We start from the raw sequence: 14,628 nt of genomic DNA on the forward strand, positions 1-14,628 counted from the left end.
CCACTCCGCGGCATGTGGGATCCCCCCAGACAGGGGCGCGAACCCGGTTCCCCTGCATCGGCAGGCGGACGCGCAACCACTGCGCCACCAGGGAAGCCCCAGGATCTGTTCTTAAAAGCCTTGAATGCCAGACAAATGTTTGGACTTTATCCAGGGAGTTATTGAAGGTCTCCACAAGCACTGACTTAGACGTTTAAAAAAATATATGTGTATATATTTTTTAATTTTGAAAAATTTCAAATCTACAAAAAAGGTGTAAGGAAAGCACAATGAACATGTTACATGCCTTGCATCTAGATTAACCTTGTGTTACCGTGTCACCATATTTGATATATATTTATATATATTAATTATAATATATAATACACATACTATATATACATTTATATATAAAATGTTGCTGAACCATTTGAGAGTAAGTTGCTGACATCCTGATTCTTCACTTCTAAATACCGCAGCTCATAACAAGCACATTCTCTTACATAACCACAATATAATCTTAAAATCAGAATATTTAACACAAATATAATCCTATTATCTAGTATAAAGACGATATTCAAAATTTATCAATTGTCCCTAGAATGTTCTTTATAGCAATGTTTTTCCAATCAATGATCATGCACTGCATTTAGTTTTCACAGAATTAGTTAGGAATACTTTCTGAGCCTCTTTTTGTCTTTTAATATTTTTGAAATGTATAAGCCAGCTGTTCTGTAAAATGTCCCACAATTTGGGTTTATTTGTCAACTAATGATTAGATTCATTCAGGTTTTCACTTTGGGCAAGAATATGACATAAATTATGTTGTGTCAAATATCATATATTAACGCATATATGTGGAACCTAGAAAATGGTACGGATGAACCGGTTTGCAAGGCAGAGAGACACAGACGTAGAGAACAAACATACGGACACCAAGGGGAGAAAGGGGGGTGTGGGATGAATTGGGAGACTGGGACTGACATATATACACTAACATGTATAAAACAGATAACTAACGAGAACCTGCTGTATAGCACAGGGAACTCTACTTCACTTCGCTGTACAGTAGAAACTAACACAACATTGTAAAACAACTATACCCCCGTAAAAAAAAGAATTATGTTCTGTCTTTAGGGTAACGCATTAGGAGACTGAAGTATCTGAATCAGGGAAATAATATAATTCTACTCAAATTCATTCATTCATTCATTTATTCATTCATCCATTCAAGAAAGTTTACCCTGGAAATAAACAAAGAGAAGAAAATCAAATTTAGTTGGCTAGTTAAGAGACCTTTGCAATAATCTTCCCTTCCAAAGTTGTGAGGGAAACCTGGTGAGGGAGGAATAGATCTGCTAGATATCAAAAAAGTGTATCCGATAAGTCTTGTGACCAAGTAGATGTTGACAATAGAAGGGAGGGTCCAAATTAAATAAGCATCTTGTGATGAATAAAGTGTCATTTAAAATAATTATCTAAAAACATTTTATGCCCCCTCTGGAGAAAATAAAACTTTAAAAATACATCCTTGAATTTAAAATTATGAAATATTTACCCAGGCATTCCCTATACAAACAACAAAATAATTTCTTGTTCTCAATTATTCAGTATCATTGAGAGAATTCTGTCTAGGCCAGTTCCATTCTGGAGCATTTGTTGTTCTGAACTAGAGGAATGGATGATGGCAGAGATTGAGAAACTCTGAGAACAGCTTAATGGATCTACTCTAGAGAGAGCAGAGAGGCAGCAGAATGCAGTACGAACATGTATGAAGAAGCCAGACTACCTCCCTGGGTTTGTAGCTCATGGCCCTGGGCAAATTACTGATCTTCCCTGTGCTTCGGTTTCCCTATCAGTACGATAGAGGTAATAATAGTACTGACCTCATAGAGCCATTGTGAGCATTCATCATTAATATGTAAAATGGTACCTGGTACATAGTGCAACTAAGAGCTCTTTCATTATTAACACTGAAAAGAAATGCATAGGTATGGAAAGTAAAAGTGGAAAAGAAGAAAGGCAAGAACCAGAGGACACTGAATTTGGGAGAGTCTGGAAAGAGTAAAGTGACTAAGGGTAACACTACATGGATATGAGACAAGGAGGAAAGGCAAAAGGGGATTTTAAGAAGGTCTACCACTGTTATGAATGGATTCCTATCCTTTGTAGATCCTGAGATTTCAGTCAAAATGCTTTGTATTATTTGGTTATAGTTGGTGTTTCTCAGATTATGGCCTCAATTAGAGATAATCCTTAAGGCAGAAGGAAGAAGATTGGCTTTTATATGAATTACATTTTAATATAATAAATGTGTTCAATTGTTACCTCCACCACAGGGTTTGGAACACTGAGACCAGCTCTTCAATGCCCACTCAAAAGTATCTAATTCTTCCTGGATGACATTGTTGTTGTTGATTGTAGGTGCAGAGTCCTCATGGATGATGTACTTATATGTCAGGCTAGAGCGCGTATCATTCTCTTGAGGTATAATCTAACATACACATGAAATAGATATGTAAATCACCTGAGAGAGTTTTAAATTTGAATGAAAAAATTACAAATATTTCAGAATGTGTATCTTATTAAAATTGGAAGACTTTCAAGTAGCTTCTAAAAATAGAATGTTTTTCTATCACTAAAGTACAGGTATGCCCTGTTTAAGGAAAGAAAAAGCAAACATATAAAATATCTTGACATTAAAAAGTAAAAAAAAATCCACCGAAGAGTAAGAAAAAAATTTGTATTATAAAAATAATAACCTTACAATAAAATTCACCACAAATTTCTTCAAGTTATATATCTCCTGAGTGTACTTAAAAATTATTGTTTGAAAGACTTTTGTTATGATAATAAAGATAATAATGTTCCATCCAGAAAATATAGACATCATGGAAAAATATAAAGTAAATAAAAATCATCCATAATTCCAGTAAACCAGAGAAAACTAAAGTCACTTTTATTATTTTGGGATATAGCCTCAAGATATTTGCATATTATCTCTGTGTGTGTGTGTGTGTGTACACATACATACTTTTCTGGTCTTGCTTATTTCACTTAATGTGTCACACACATTTCCCAAGACAGTAAATATTCTTCAAAGACATACTTTTAAATGTCAGCATAGTGTTTAATCCTAGTGTGCGTTATTTAATCATATAAGTGAATATTTATATTTTGATTAAAATTTATCCCCAGTTTTGTGACGATTTCTGATTCTCTTCAGTGTGCTAAAGGGTACAAACACTTTTTTATAGCTCTCATAATAGACTAGTGAATGGCCCTTCAGAATAGTTAGAACAATTATTACTTTCATAATGAAAGTATATGACAATGCCCCCATTCAGCACTGCATACTGTATCATTTTCTTCTTTGTTAACCGAATGGGCAAAAGATTGTTGTTTTAATTGCTATTTATTTGATAAATAGTAAAGTTTAATTTTCCTAAGTTTATTGGTCACTTGTATTTTGCCCACTATGTGTTGCATGTTCATGTTAGGTCCTCTTTTTTTTATTGCTATACATACCTTTTTTTCCGAAATAATCTATGCAATAGGAATATTAATACTTTTTATAAGAAACTTTGCAAACATATTCTCAGTTTTTTATTTGATTTTTAGTTCATTAGCAAAGCACTCTTTTTTAAAAAAACAGTTTTTACTGACTTTCATGTAGCTTTTATAGAATTATATCAATTACACAAAAGGAGAAACATGTGCAGTTCATTAGTGTTTTAAACTAAACTTTTAGAAACAGCTTTTGTTTGATACTAAACCCACTAGGATGAAGGATTTGGTTATCTGGGTTCTCTTTTTTCCCCCTTAGTCTTTGTTTTTAAAACAGTATTAAAAATGGAGCATCAAATCCCTATATTGGCCCTTATATGTGGCCAGATGTCTAAGCTTTCAACCCCAGATGGCCTAGCTGCCATGCTCTGGGCCTCCGAACCTGGGGTTCCAGTCTTTCAGAGAGGAAAAGAAAGGCCATGATGACAGAGCACAGCTTGTCCATAACCCCAGTCCTAGCTACACATTTCCTTCTTATATCGCCAGCCCACATGGCTCCCTGGGGTCACACTAATATCACTGGCAAAGACTTAAGGCAGGGCTCTGAGGCCAGACACCCGTGCTCCTGGAAAAGAACGCTCTGTAATTACATACGAGTAAAACAGAGCTTCTGATCTCCAATCATTCAAACTTAAAATAATCTAAATAAAAGTTTGATTAATGTATATTTTCCGATAAAGTTATCTAACCTAAGGAAGAGAATAAGAGTCCAGAAATAAGCCCACTTAAATTTGGACAATTAATTTCTGACATAGATGAAAAGGCAATTTAATGGAGAAACGACAGTTTTTTCAACAAATGGTGCTGGACATTGTGGTGGCTTAAAAAATGTGTCCACAAGTCTTTTGACACTTTCCCTTTCAATAAATGGAGCTTAATTCTTCTCCCCTTCAGTGGGGGGCTGGACTCAGTGACTTACTTCTAGTAAATAGCAGCAGACATGAAAGGATGTCACTTCTAAGATTAGGTTAAGACTGACTTCTGTCTTGGTTGCACTCTCTCACTTTCTCAGCCACTTGAATCACTCACTGTTGGAAGCCAGCTGTCATGTGATAAGGACACTTAAGCAGCCAGTGGGCTCATGTAGTAATGAACAGAAGCCTGCCAACCACGATGTGAAGAAGCTTGAGAGCAATCGTCCAAGGCCTTTCAACAACCATGTGACTGAACTGGGAACTGAAAAGATTCTCCGCATTGGAGCCTTGAGGCGACTGCCGCCAGAGCTGAGAGCATCCTCATGAGATACCCTGAGCCAGAACTAGCCAGGTAAGCTACTACCAGATACCTGACCCAGAGAAACTATGAGATAATAATGTTGCTTGTGTTCAGCCACCAAGTTTGGGGTAATCTGTTATGCAACAACAGATAATATGGACATCCATATGCAAAACTAAGAACCTAACCTAGACAAAATGTATATAAAAATTAGCTTAAATGGTTCATAAATTTAAATGATTAAAATGTAAAACTATAAAACTTACCAAAAAAAGAAAATATTTTGACCTTGGATTAGGCAAAAAAAAAATCTTATATAATAAGAAAGTCTTGATCCATAAAAGGAAAAATTGATAAATTGGACTTCAATAAAGTTAAAATATTTTCTTTGTGAAAGACACTACTAAGAGAAGGAAAAGAAACTACAGACTAGAAGAAAATATTTGAAAGCCACATTTCACAGAGGACTTATATATTGAGTATACATAAAGAACTCTGAAAACTTAAAAAGAAAAAAGCAACCTACTTTAACAATGGGCAAAAGATTTGAACAGACACTTTATCAATGAGAAATAATTTTCAAATTTAAAAAAAGACTTAGAACTGAATGGGAAGATTTGACTTTAGATTAGTATAATATTTTTATAGGGAATCCAATAAATATTGGTATACAGAATCTAACAATATTCAAATTAAGTTGATGGCTTCTGGTTTCGTCCATGAGGAAGTAATAGAGTTGTCTTCCTGAGATTAAAAACAATAAAACTGGACAGAATATTTGAGGGAATTTTTTCTGCAATGAATAATATGGCAAAGGACAATGATCCCTGTGAGAAGAGTAACATGCCAGGCAGGCCCTGGCTTCCTGACAGGGCCAGGTCTGGACCCTGGTACTGGGAGCAGGAACCCAAGCCAAGACAGCAGTCTCACTGAACTGAGGAGGAGGGTGGAGTTCTGGAACTTTCAGGGCAGGGCACTAAAGAAAAGGGGGCTTCGTGGAGGGTGGTCCAGAAAGCTGCATGGGCCTGAGACTGAGGGCTGGTCCGTGCATGCCCAGGCCAAGACACCATGCTGTCTGTGAATGAGTGGCTGCTGCAGGGCTGAGAGCAGGACAGAGATACCTGAGGACAGGCAGGGCTGAGGGGCCCTAGGTGTTCTTATGGCCTCCCTAACACTTCAGGTATTCAGTTAAGGCACCAGAAAGCCATGCCATAAAAATAAGAACAAAATTGAAATAGACCAGCCCTAAGAAAGGATAAACCAAGCCTCAAAGGATTAGTGGGAACGGACAATAAATTAACTACCAGATAGAATAAAACCTAGTGCTTTTAAGGAAGGCAACATAAACCAAATGCCCTACAACTTACCATCTATACTGCTCAGTGTACAATAAAAAAGTGTAAGAAGTATGAAAATGTGAACCATAATCAAGAAAAAAAAAGCAGCTTATAGAAGCAGACAGTATGACATCTCAGGACTTAGAGGAAAAGTTGGACATAATGAGTGAAAATACATGGACATCTCAGCAGAGAAATGAAAATTATAAAAAAAGAAAAAAGAACCGAATGGAAATTCAAGAAAACAAAAGTACACCATCTGACATGTAAACTTTCCTGGATGGGCTCAATGACAGATTGGAGACCACATAAGACAGTCAGTGAACTTGAACACAGTTCAACAGAAATTATCCAATTTGAAGAACAGAGAAAAGACGAAGATTACAAAAGGATGAACAACGTCTAAGACACTTGTGGAACAATTTCAACTGGTTTAACATACATGTAAATGAGTCCCAGGAACAGAAAAGAAAGAGATGGGGGAAAAATCACAAACTTGAAGACATAATGGAAAATTTACCTCAATTTGGTGAAAAACATCAACCTACAGAGCCAAGATGCTTGGTGAACCCCAAACCAGATACATACAAAGAACATCACAAACTAAGCATGTCGCAGACAAACTACAAAACAAACAAACCAAAACAAGACAAAAAGATAAGGAGAAAATTGTAAAATGCAGCCAGAGAAAACTGACATATTAAATGCACAGCAGCAACCTAAATGAGGTTGACTTCTTATCATAAATAACAGCTTCAGGAAGACAAATGCTAAATAAATGAGTCAAAGACAGCTCCTGTATATTGGGCCCTAGGTCGCTTATTTATTCACAGAAAGTTGAGACCCACCCATTAGCTCTAAAGCCAGCTGGCACCAAACTCAGATTTTCACATATCCAGTTGTTTTAAATGTAGCCCAAAAAAGTAGATTTCTAGCCATCTGGAGCCTGCTTGCTTTGCACCCCAAATCCACTAATTATAAATAAGACTTTGTGGCTATCAGGACCCCAAGCTGCTGCTGCTACCTTTTGGAGTTCTCAGACCTAGAGTCTCCCTGCTGTGCTGCTGAGTGACATCAGCTAGACACATAAACCCCTTCTCAAGTTCCCCTTCCCTCACGAGTTACCTTGCCCTTGTCTCCCTCCTGATGGTGGCCCCATAAGCAAACCTGCTAAGGCATCACCCAAACAATATGTGTGGTTGCTACTGCCACCTCATGGTCTTATCTATTTCCTAGATCAGCCCCCAAATTCCTGGAACTCCCTACAACAACAGAAACACTTCTTTGAAGTGCTGAGAGAATAAAAAACAAAACAAAAACTAGCCACTCCCAATTTTATATCTAGTGAAGATATCCTTTAAGAGTGAGGGTGAAATAAAGAGAATTGAAAACTGAGAGAATAATTTGCTAGCATGCATACCCGCACCACGAGAAATGCTAAGGGAAGTTCTTTATATTGAAGGTAAATGATACTAGATGGAAAATCAGATTTACAGAGAAAAACGAAGAGCATCAGAGATGGTAAATATGCGGCTAAATATAAAAATCTATTTTTTCTCTTCTTGTCTTTAAAACATAACTGATTACTAAAATCGAAAATCATAATACTCTATTATTTGGTTTATAACATACATAATAAAATAAAATATATGGCAAGATTGCCCAAAGAATAAAGAGGGGAGGATACGTGGAATTATAAAAAACAAGCAAGGTAAACATGTTTTGAGATAAATTAATTATATAAATATAAACTAAACCAACTACATAGTGAGCCTGTAATGCCACATACCAAGACAATAACAGGATCATGTAAAGGTCCATCGGTGTGAAGAGTTTCAATGTCATCTTCAATGTTATAATCCCATTCCACACCAAGATCTATGAAGGTCTTCGACTTGGCTTCCTCCCCTTTGCCATTTAAAATATAGTGGCCTGTAGCCTGATTCTTAATTGCTGAAGGATGAAAAATGAGTAACCGGCATACATTTTATTTTATCATACTACAGCTTTGAAGATCCACATTAAGTCTATCTCCTTCTATAAATGAAAGACCGTGTTTATGACCATCAAAGCAATCAAAATGAGTGTTACTTCTGATAGGACTCCTGCTTCATTCATTAGGCAATCAAAATTCTCAAGAAGCATTCCTAACCAGTTAAAAACAGTGGCAAGATGGTTAAATAAGAAATAAAAATTAACAAATATTCCCATTTGAAAACACTGCCGAAGAGGTTAACAGTTTCTAACCCATTCATCATATGTATTTCCTCAGGAAGGTGGAAATATTTTTAAAAGAATGGCTATTTCCACAACAATTAATACAATGATTTATGCTAGGACAGAATATAACATTGTCTTCTTTACTGTGTATCTCTTTCAAGTTAAGTCAAAATATTATAGGTACTCAAAATAGTTGAACTAATTTTTAGGCCAACAAACAATTAGTCCTTATGACTATAAAATTCTAAGGTCACATTACCTACTTATATGACCAGGAAAAGCTCTTTACTGGTGATAGAATTTGTAATATACTATAGATTTACTATACATTATAAAATAAAATGCTTTCTCTAATGGATAAAAAATAAACGGGATTTTAAAGTTTGGAGGTGCATCGGCATTTAATGATGTTAGGAAATAAAATGTCAAAAGTTGTTACCCATTACCGAAAATGTGCAGAAAACATGAGTAATTTTAGTTAAATGCATTTATTCCTCTTGACATTTTTAAACTAGTCTAATTTTTCCAAGGAGAATAATCTGAATTCTAGAATGAAAAGTAGGGAATTTCATTTACTGGAGAAAGAAATACAGCTAGACAGCAGAGACTATTTTGGAATCTAGTAGTGGACATACTTTAAATACCAAAAAGAAAAAATTCTACGAAACACCATAAAACAATCCATTTTTTAAGTTACGTAAGTTTAGAAAAGTAATTTACTATAAATTTTCATAGGTTTGACAGATGTGTCAGTTTCAGAAATCTTCTTAGTGCTTTTATAGCTCAACAAATATGTGAAAGCTATGTTTACATTTGTACATTCACTTTGAATACAAACCCCTTTAGAGTGACATTTCTACCTGATCCTCTCATAAAGGAGGAAAAGAATCTTCTTTTAGAAATTATAAACAGGATAATTTGCAGATAATAAACAGAAAACATGCAGAAAATGGATCTGCATATGCCAGTCAGAAACTGAACACATAACAGATATCAGGAAAATTTTTATTGGACTAGTAAAATCCAGATGTGGTTGCTTTTCAGTCAAAGAACTTAAAATGCACTAAAAGAAGAGGCATGCAGTAGGGCACCAACCAAAATATCAGAACTAATTTGTCAACATAAATATGGCAAATTTTTCTGATATTATTCTTAATTTAGTGCATTTTATTAACATTTATTTTTCTCATCTCCTAATACAGAGCAAAAATGCATAACAAATTCAAACTTGTGAAATTATTTTTTTCGTCATGATGAACCAACCCAGGTTTCACCAAAAATTAAAACTCTAGTTTTGAATATTTCTTATTTTAGAGAAAGAATAGTTGGGAGAAATGACCAACAAAAACCACATAATAATGCATTTACATATAATTTTGAATTTTATGTGTGTATATATAGAGATACATACTAATGTATCTCTATCTATATATTATTTCTTTGACATTTCTATGTTTTCAGTGCATGTTAAGGCAGAGCCAGGAGACAGAAACACTTACCAAGAATATGAGGAGAAGCCTCGTCTTCTTGGATTAACACATGTCTAGCACCAGGGGGTATATCAAACATCTTAAGGTACCCTTTGCATGTGTAGTAAATATTGGAGGGAGCAAAGAAGAAAACAAAAGCAACAACCATGGTTAGTCAGGCATTACATTCTAACTGCTCCTGTGTGCAGAAGAGGGCATCCATAAACCGAAAGAAGCAGTTTCAGAAATTAATTTCAAAGCATTGGTAGCTTTTGTGACATCTGGCATAAGATCAGAGGAATCTTTTTTTTAATTAAGTTGAGGGAAAAAAAATTAATCTAGTTTCTAACCCATTAGTCACTTATTTTGTGCTGACCTACAAATGGTGTCAACAATAATTCAGGCAAATACTATACTCCCCCGTGTCCCTCCATGTGACTTTAGTTTTCTAAACCATCCTTTTGAATAGGGGTCCATTTTTAGTGCAATTAGTTGGTGAACTTGAGATATTTTATCTGTCTATATACCATTTTAAAAGCCTAAGTGGCAAGTATAAATAGCTAAACTTCTAATTAATGAAATATCTTCAGATTTAAACACCTGCTTTATTCAAAGAAATTACAAAAGAAAAATCAATGAGTAACTTTCATTTATATTGTGATCAGCAGTTAATTTGAAAGCTTTAAACAAATTTTAAAGGGGAATGTTTTAAAATATATGCTGTAGATTTGGTTGGAATATGTCTGCAGGTTATGTTGTACATTGCCTCTACACGTACCCTAAGTTCAATCTTCTAATAGAGAAATCACAAAACCAGTATGCTGAATAGGTTGTCTTGGGTTTTAAAATCACATATGAATCATATTGCAGTCATTGTCTTATATAACAAACTTTCTTAGTATTATCACGTGTCCTAAAAATTATCTTAAGATCATTTAGAATTAAGATCCTAACCATAAATCAACAATAATCAGGGCAAATAGAGAAACCAAGATGTTTTACCTCGCTTGTAAGAAAAAAATGAATATAGGAAGATTATGCAACTTATACACCTTCATTACATCATGAAACCTATAATTCATATATTACGAGTATTGACAGAAATTCAGTTATAAATACAAAATTGCTTATGGAATCAGAAAGAAATCTGTTTTTCTGTCATTTCCTATATGGACAATTATTACCTTTGTGTAGATTTACGTAACTCTTTTACAATATTTATTAGTGTCTTAACTAAAGGGAGTGGTCATTTTGGGGTCAGGGTTTTCAGCACCTGAGCCTGGGTGATACTCAGTACCTGAAATGTACCCTGTTTGCCTGAGTGCAATAGCTGGAAGTAACATGCTTAAGATGCCAAGTGTAGCAAAACAGCTTGATGCCATTTATGGATGCTCATCTTTCTGCAGTTTGCTACAACTTACCCAGTACATTTTTAGCTTCCCTTGTTTCAGCAAGAGAAATATTACGGGCTCCTTTGGGTAAACTGAAGGCGCCTCTCATCTTCCCTTAAACAGAATGTCTTTAATTAGTGGAGGGTTCATGTTTATCAAAGTCTTGCTGTTTCATTGACTATACGATAAGCTATATATATTTTATTAGGTAATATATAAAATATGTTCCATAATTTTATATGTTGAAGTCAAAATGCATTTATAACAGTTAGCTAATGCCAGTAAACTGTTAATAGTCAATGAAAGTAAGACTAAGAGTGAATGAGAAATGATATAGGTGATTTGAAGTTGAATACTTGCAGATTTCATTTTCCAGCAACTTGAATTCTTTATGGCACCTCTTGCTTAAATTTTTCCCTGTTGGAAAAGGTTAATTAGTCTATTGAATAACTACGATGATAACATTAGTTCAAAGAAATGGATGTTAGATTATCTTCAAACAGTTTGAATCTGTATGACTGATTAAAGCTTTCTTTTCTTCTTCAGAACTTGATTCACAGGTTTAGCATAATTTTTGAGGTATCTGAAAAAAAGTATTACTGCCTTTTATTACACTTAATATAGAATGGATAATAATGGTAAAAACCATTTTCTTTACATTCATTCACTCTGGAAATAAAACAAATTAATTATTTTACACCTAAACGAACAATACATAACTGCAATAAAGAAAGCACGGTAAATTATTTCACATTAAGATGGAGATAATCACATTACTCCACCAAAACCATTGTATATGTATATAATTCTAATTCTGTTTGCTTTATTAAAATAATACAATCAGCCAGAAATGGCAATATTTGATTTTTAACAATTTTCAAAGTACAAAGCATAGTAAATTATCACACAGGAATAGCAAAGATATCAGTAACTAGAGTAGGGAATGCTTAAGAAAAACACATTAGAATATAGTCACCTACCTCTGCCTAGCTCTAAATATATCAAAGAGCAAAGCTGATATGTGTGGAATTGGCTTGAGCTGCGTACCTGGGGTATAATGGGAGTAAAAAGAACTACGAGAATTACTCTATTTGGATAAAGAACAGTTTTTTATACTTTCTTATTTTTCTAAAAGGAAAAATTAGCGCTATGACAATGTGCTCAAAGTAAACCAAATCTTTGTTTTTGTTTTGTTTTATCTTGTTTTCTGTTATTCTATAAGACGCTATATCTTGGATGTAAAAGAAGCTTTTCAAGGGAAGCCTCACATTAAATTTATCTTTAAATGCTGAATTCTCAGAGACGTTTGTCCAATAAATTTGTGGAATAACTGAACAATATTTGTTACAAATTTAAAGAAATTATTCAGTAATCAATGTTTGTATCTAAGTCTTATGAAAATTCCAATGAATTACTATGAAAATACTAATAATTTTGCATATTATTTGTTTTTGGTTCCATCTGATGAACCTTCACCACATGCCTAAGTCCAGGCCATTGACTGTGTAACAAGCAGAGAAATTCAAACACATAAGCAATTATACCTCAGCTTATTTTTTGGTTGTATGTACCTCAAACTTGTTTAATATAAAATTGTAAATATTATGTTAAATATAGACCCTAGATTTATAGATTTATAAATAGGATAAACTTGTTCACTTTTAAAAGAGGCAAAATGAATGTAATATTTTTAAAGTTGTATTTAAACTTTTATAATATTTTTAACTTCTGACCCATTTATGTGCAACAGAAAATTCAAAATAAGCATTAATTCTAATAATTAGGTTTAATGCATTTTATTAAGGACACAGAATTAAACAAAACACAGATTTTAACTAACTACTGTAATTGATATTGGTTTTATTTGTTCCTTATCTACATTTAGTAGATTTATTTTTTATCATGGACACTATAGAGTATGAATTGTCAAAGTTGTTAAAATAATTCCTTAAAAGGTAATCTGAATAAAAATAAATCAGCAGCTAATTTTTTTATGTTTATAGAGAAAGCGCAGCATTCCTAAAAGTCTCAGACAAATGCAAATCATGGAGAAGGATACTGAATTCATGAGAGACCTCATCTTACCAAGCTTCCTGGGTGTTCTGGTAAACGTCCCCTTTACCGTTCGACAATGGGAATTATCTCCTCCACAGACCCCACACTTATCCTCAACCTTGTTAGAACCGATTTCTTTATCACAGCCCACTTTCTGGGGAGAGAAGATATTAAATGTAGCTAATTTTAACGTGCCAAGTAAAGGTCAGCATCCTGGAGAATGATAACACCATTTGTTTCATTATGGGCCCACAGACAGGAACCAAACTTCCTCTCTAGCTCTGATTTTTAATCGCTCAGTCTTTTAAAGAACTACTATAAAATAAAATGACTTGTACTCTGGGCAGTAAAGTATAAATTTCCCTCAGTCTAATGAAGTGTTTCCCCCGTCATACATAGGCAATCATCAAACATTTATGGAACATGGAAGTTGTAGCTGATGCTGAGGAGACAAAATTAAGAGGTGTTTCTCCCTTGTTGCCTTCATATTTATAAAGATGAATACTAAAATAGTGAGTTGTCTATTAGTACAGACTTTACAAGTTGGTAAGGGATGTGAGACAAAACATCACAGATGTAGTGGCGATTTTCACAGTGCCCTGAAGGAACAGACGGTGTGGAAAGGCAATTCAAGAATAAAAAGGGATTAAAACAGAGCCATAGAAGTCATCAAAAGTGGGTTCATATAATAATATTTGAACCATACCTAAATAATGGAAAGTTAGTGTTGTATGGTGGTGAAGAATAGTGAAAGATCTGCAAATCACAGCCTGTGGAAGGCGTTGAATATCAGGAAGAGGTTATATTTTCACATTAGTTTAACAGGGAACTACTGAAAAGTGTTCTGAACTGGGGTAGGTCCTCAATATCAATCAGTGTTGGATAATGATAATGATACTGCACTCAGAAGTTTGGGATGAGAGTGAGCAGAGAAGATAATGACAACATATACATTTAATGCACCAGATACTGTGGGAGGTGAAAGATGACCAAAACACAGATTCTACTTTAGGGAAATTTTAGTTCAGCTATGAGGCATCTGCGAATCTGAGATTCTTTTATATCACACTTTAGTTGTGCTGAAGTGAAAACGAATCAAACAGAAGCAATGTGTTTGGTTAATAAGGATAATTTCTTATCACTTTAATCTGTGAACATGAACAAAAAGTAAACTGCATTAAGAAAAGATTAAATGGGCAAAAGACAGTTTTTGCATCTTCACTAGTAACTTTTGTTCTGATGTGGAATTCAGTGTTTAAACTTAGAATTAATTGGAAGGTGAGACAGGGAGAAAGAGAAGTTTCTATCATCTTTTAAACAAATGATAAAACACATTTAGCATTGAATTTTTAAAAAAGACTTGGTATTGTATTAGTGGATGGCTACTATAATATA

The 14,628-nt window shown here is 34.3% G+C and overlaps 1 protein-coding gene across 4 annotated transcripts in view; it reads right to left on the reverse strand.

The window, feature by feature from the left end:
• Positions 1-14,628, reverse strand: part of ADAMTS3 (ADAM metallopeptidase with thrombospondin type 1 motif 3) — a 291,950-nt gene that overhangs the window by 13,323 nt on the left and 263,999 nt on the right. For all 4 annotated transcript variants that reach the window (XM_024115432.3, XM_024115433.3, XM_028491897.1 and 1 more), the window contains 4 exons: positions 13,264-13,387; positions 9,818-9,898; positions 7,888-8,051; positions 2,308-2,473 (listed from right to left, as the gene is read on the reverse strand). In XM_024115432.3, coding sequence (XP_023971200.1) covers positions 2,308-2,473; positions 7,888-8,051; positions 9,818-9,898; positions 13,264-13,387 — 535 coding nt within the window. The remainder of the gene's footprint in view (positions 1-2,307; positions 2,474-7,887; positions 8,052-9,817; positions 9,899-13,263; positions 13,388-14,628) is intronic.

This window comes from Physeter macrocephalus, chromosome 7 (assembly GCF_002837175.3).
Source record: "Physeter macrocephalus isolate SW-GA chromosome 7, ASM283717v5, whole genome shotgun sequence".
In the NCBI taxonomy this organism is placed as follows: Eukaryota; Metazoa; Chordata; class Mammalia; order Artiodactyla; family Physeteridae; genus Physeter; species Physeter macrocephalus.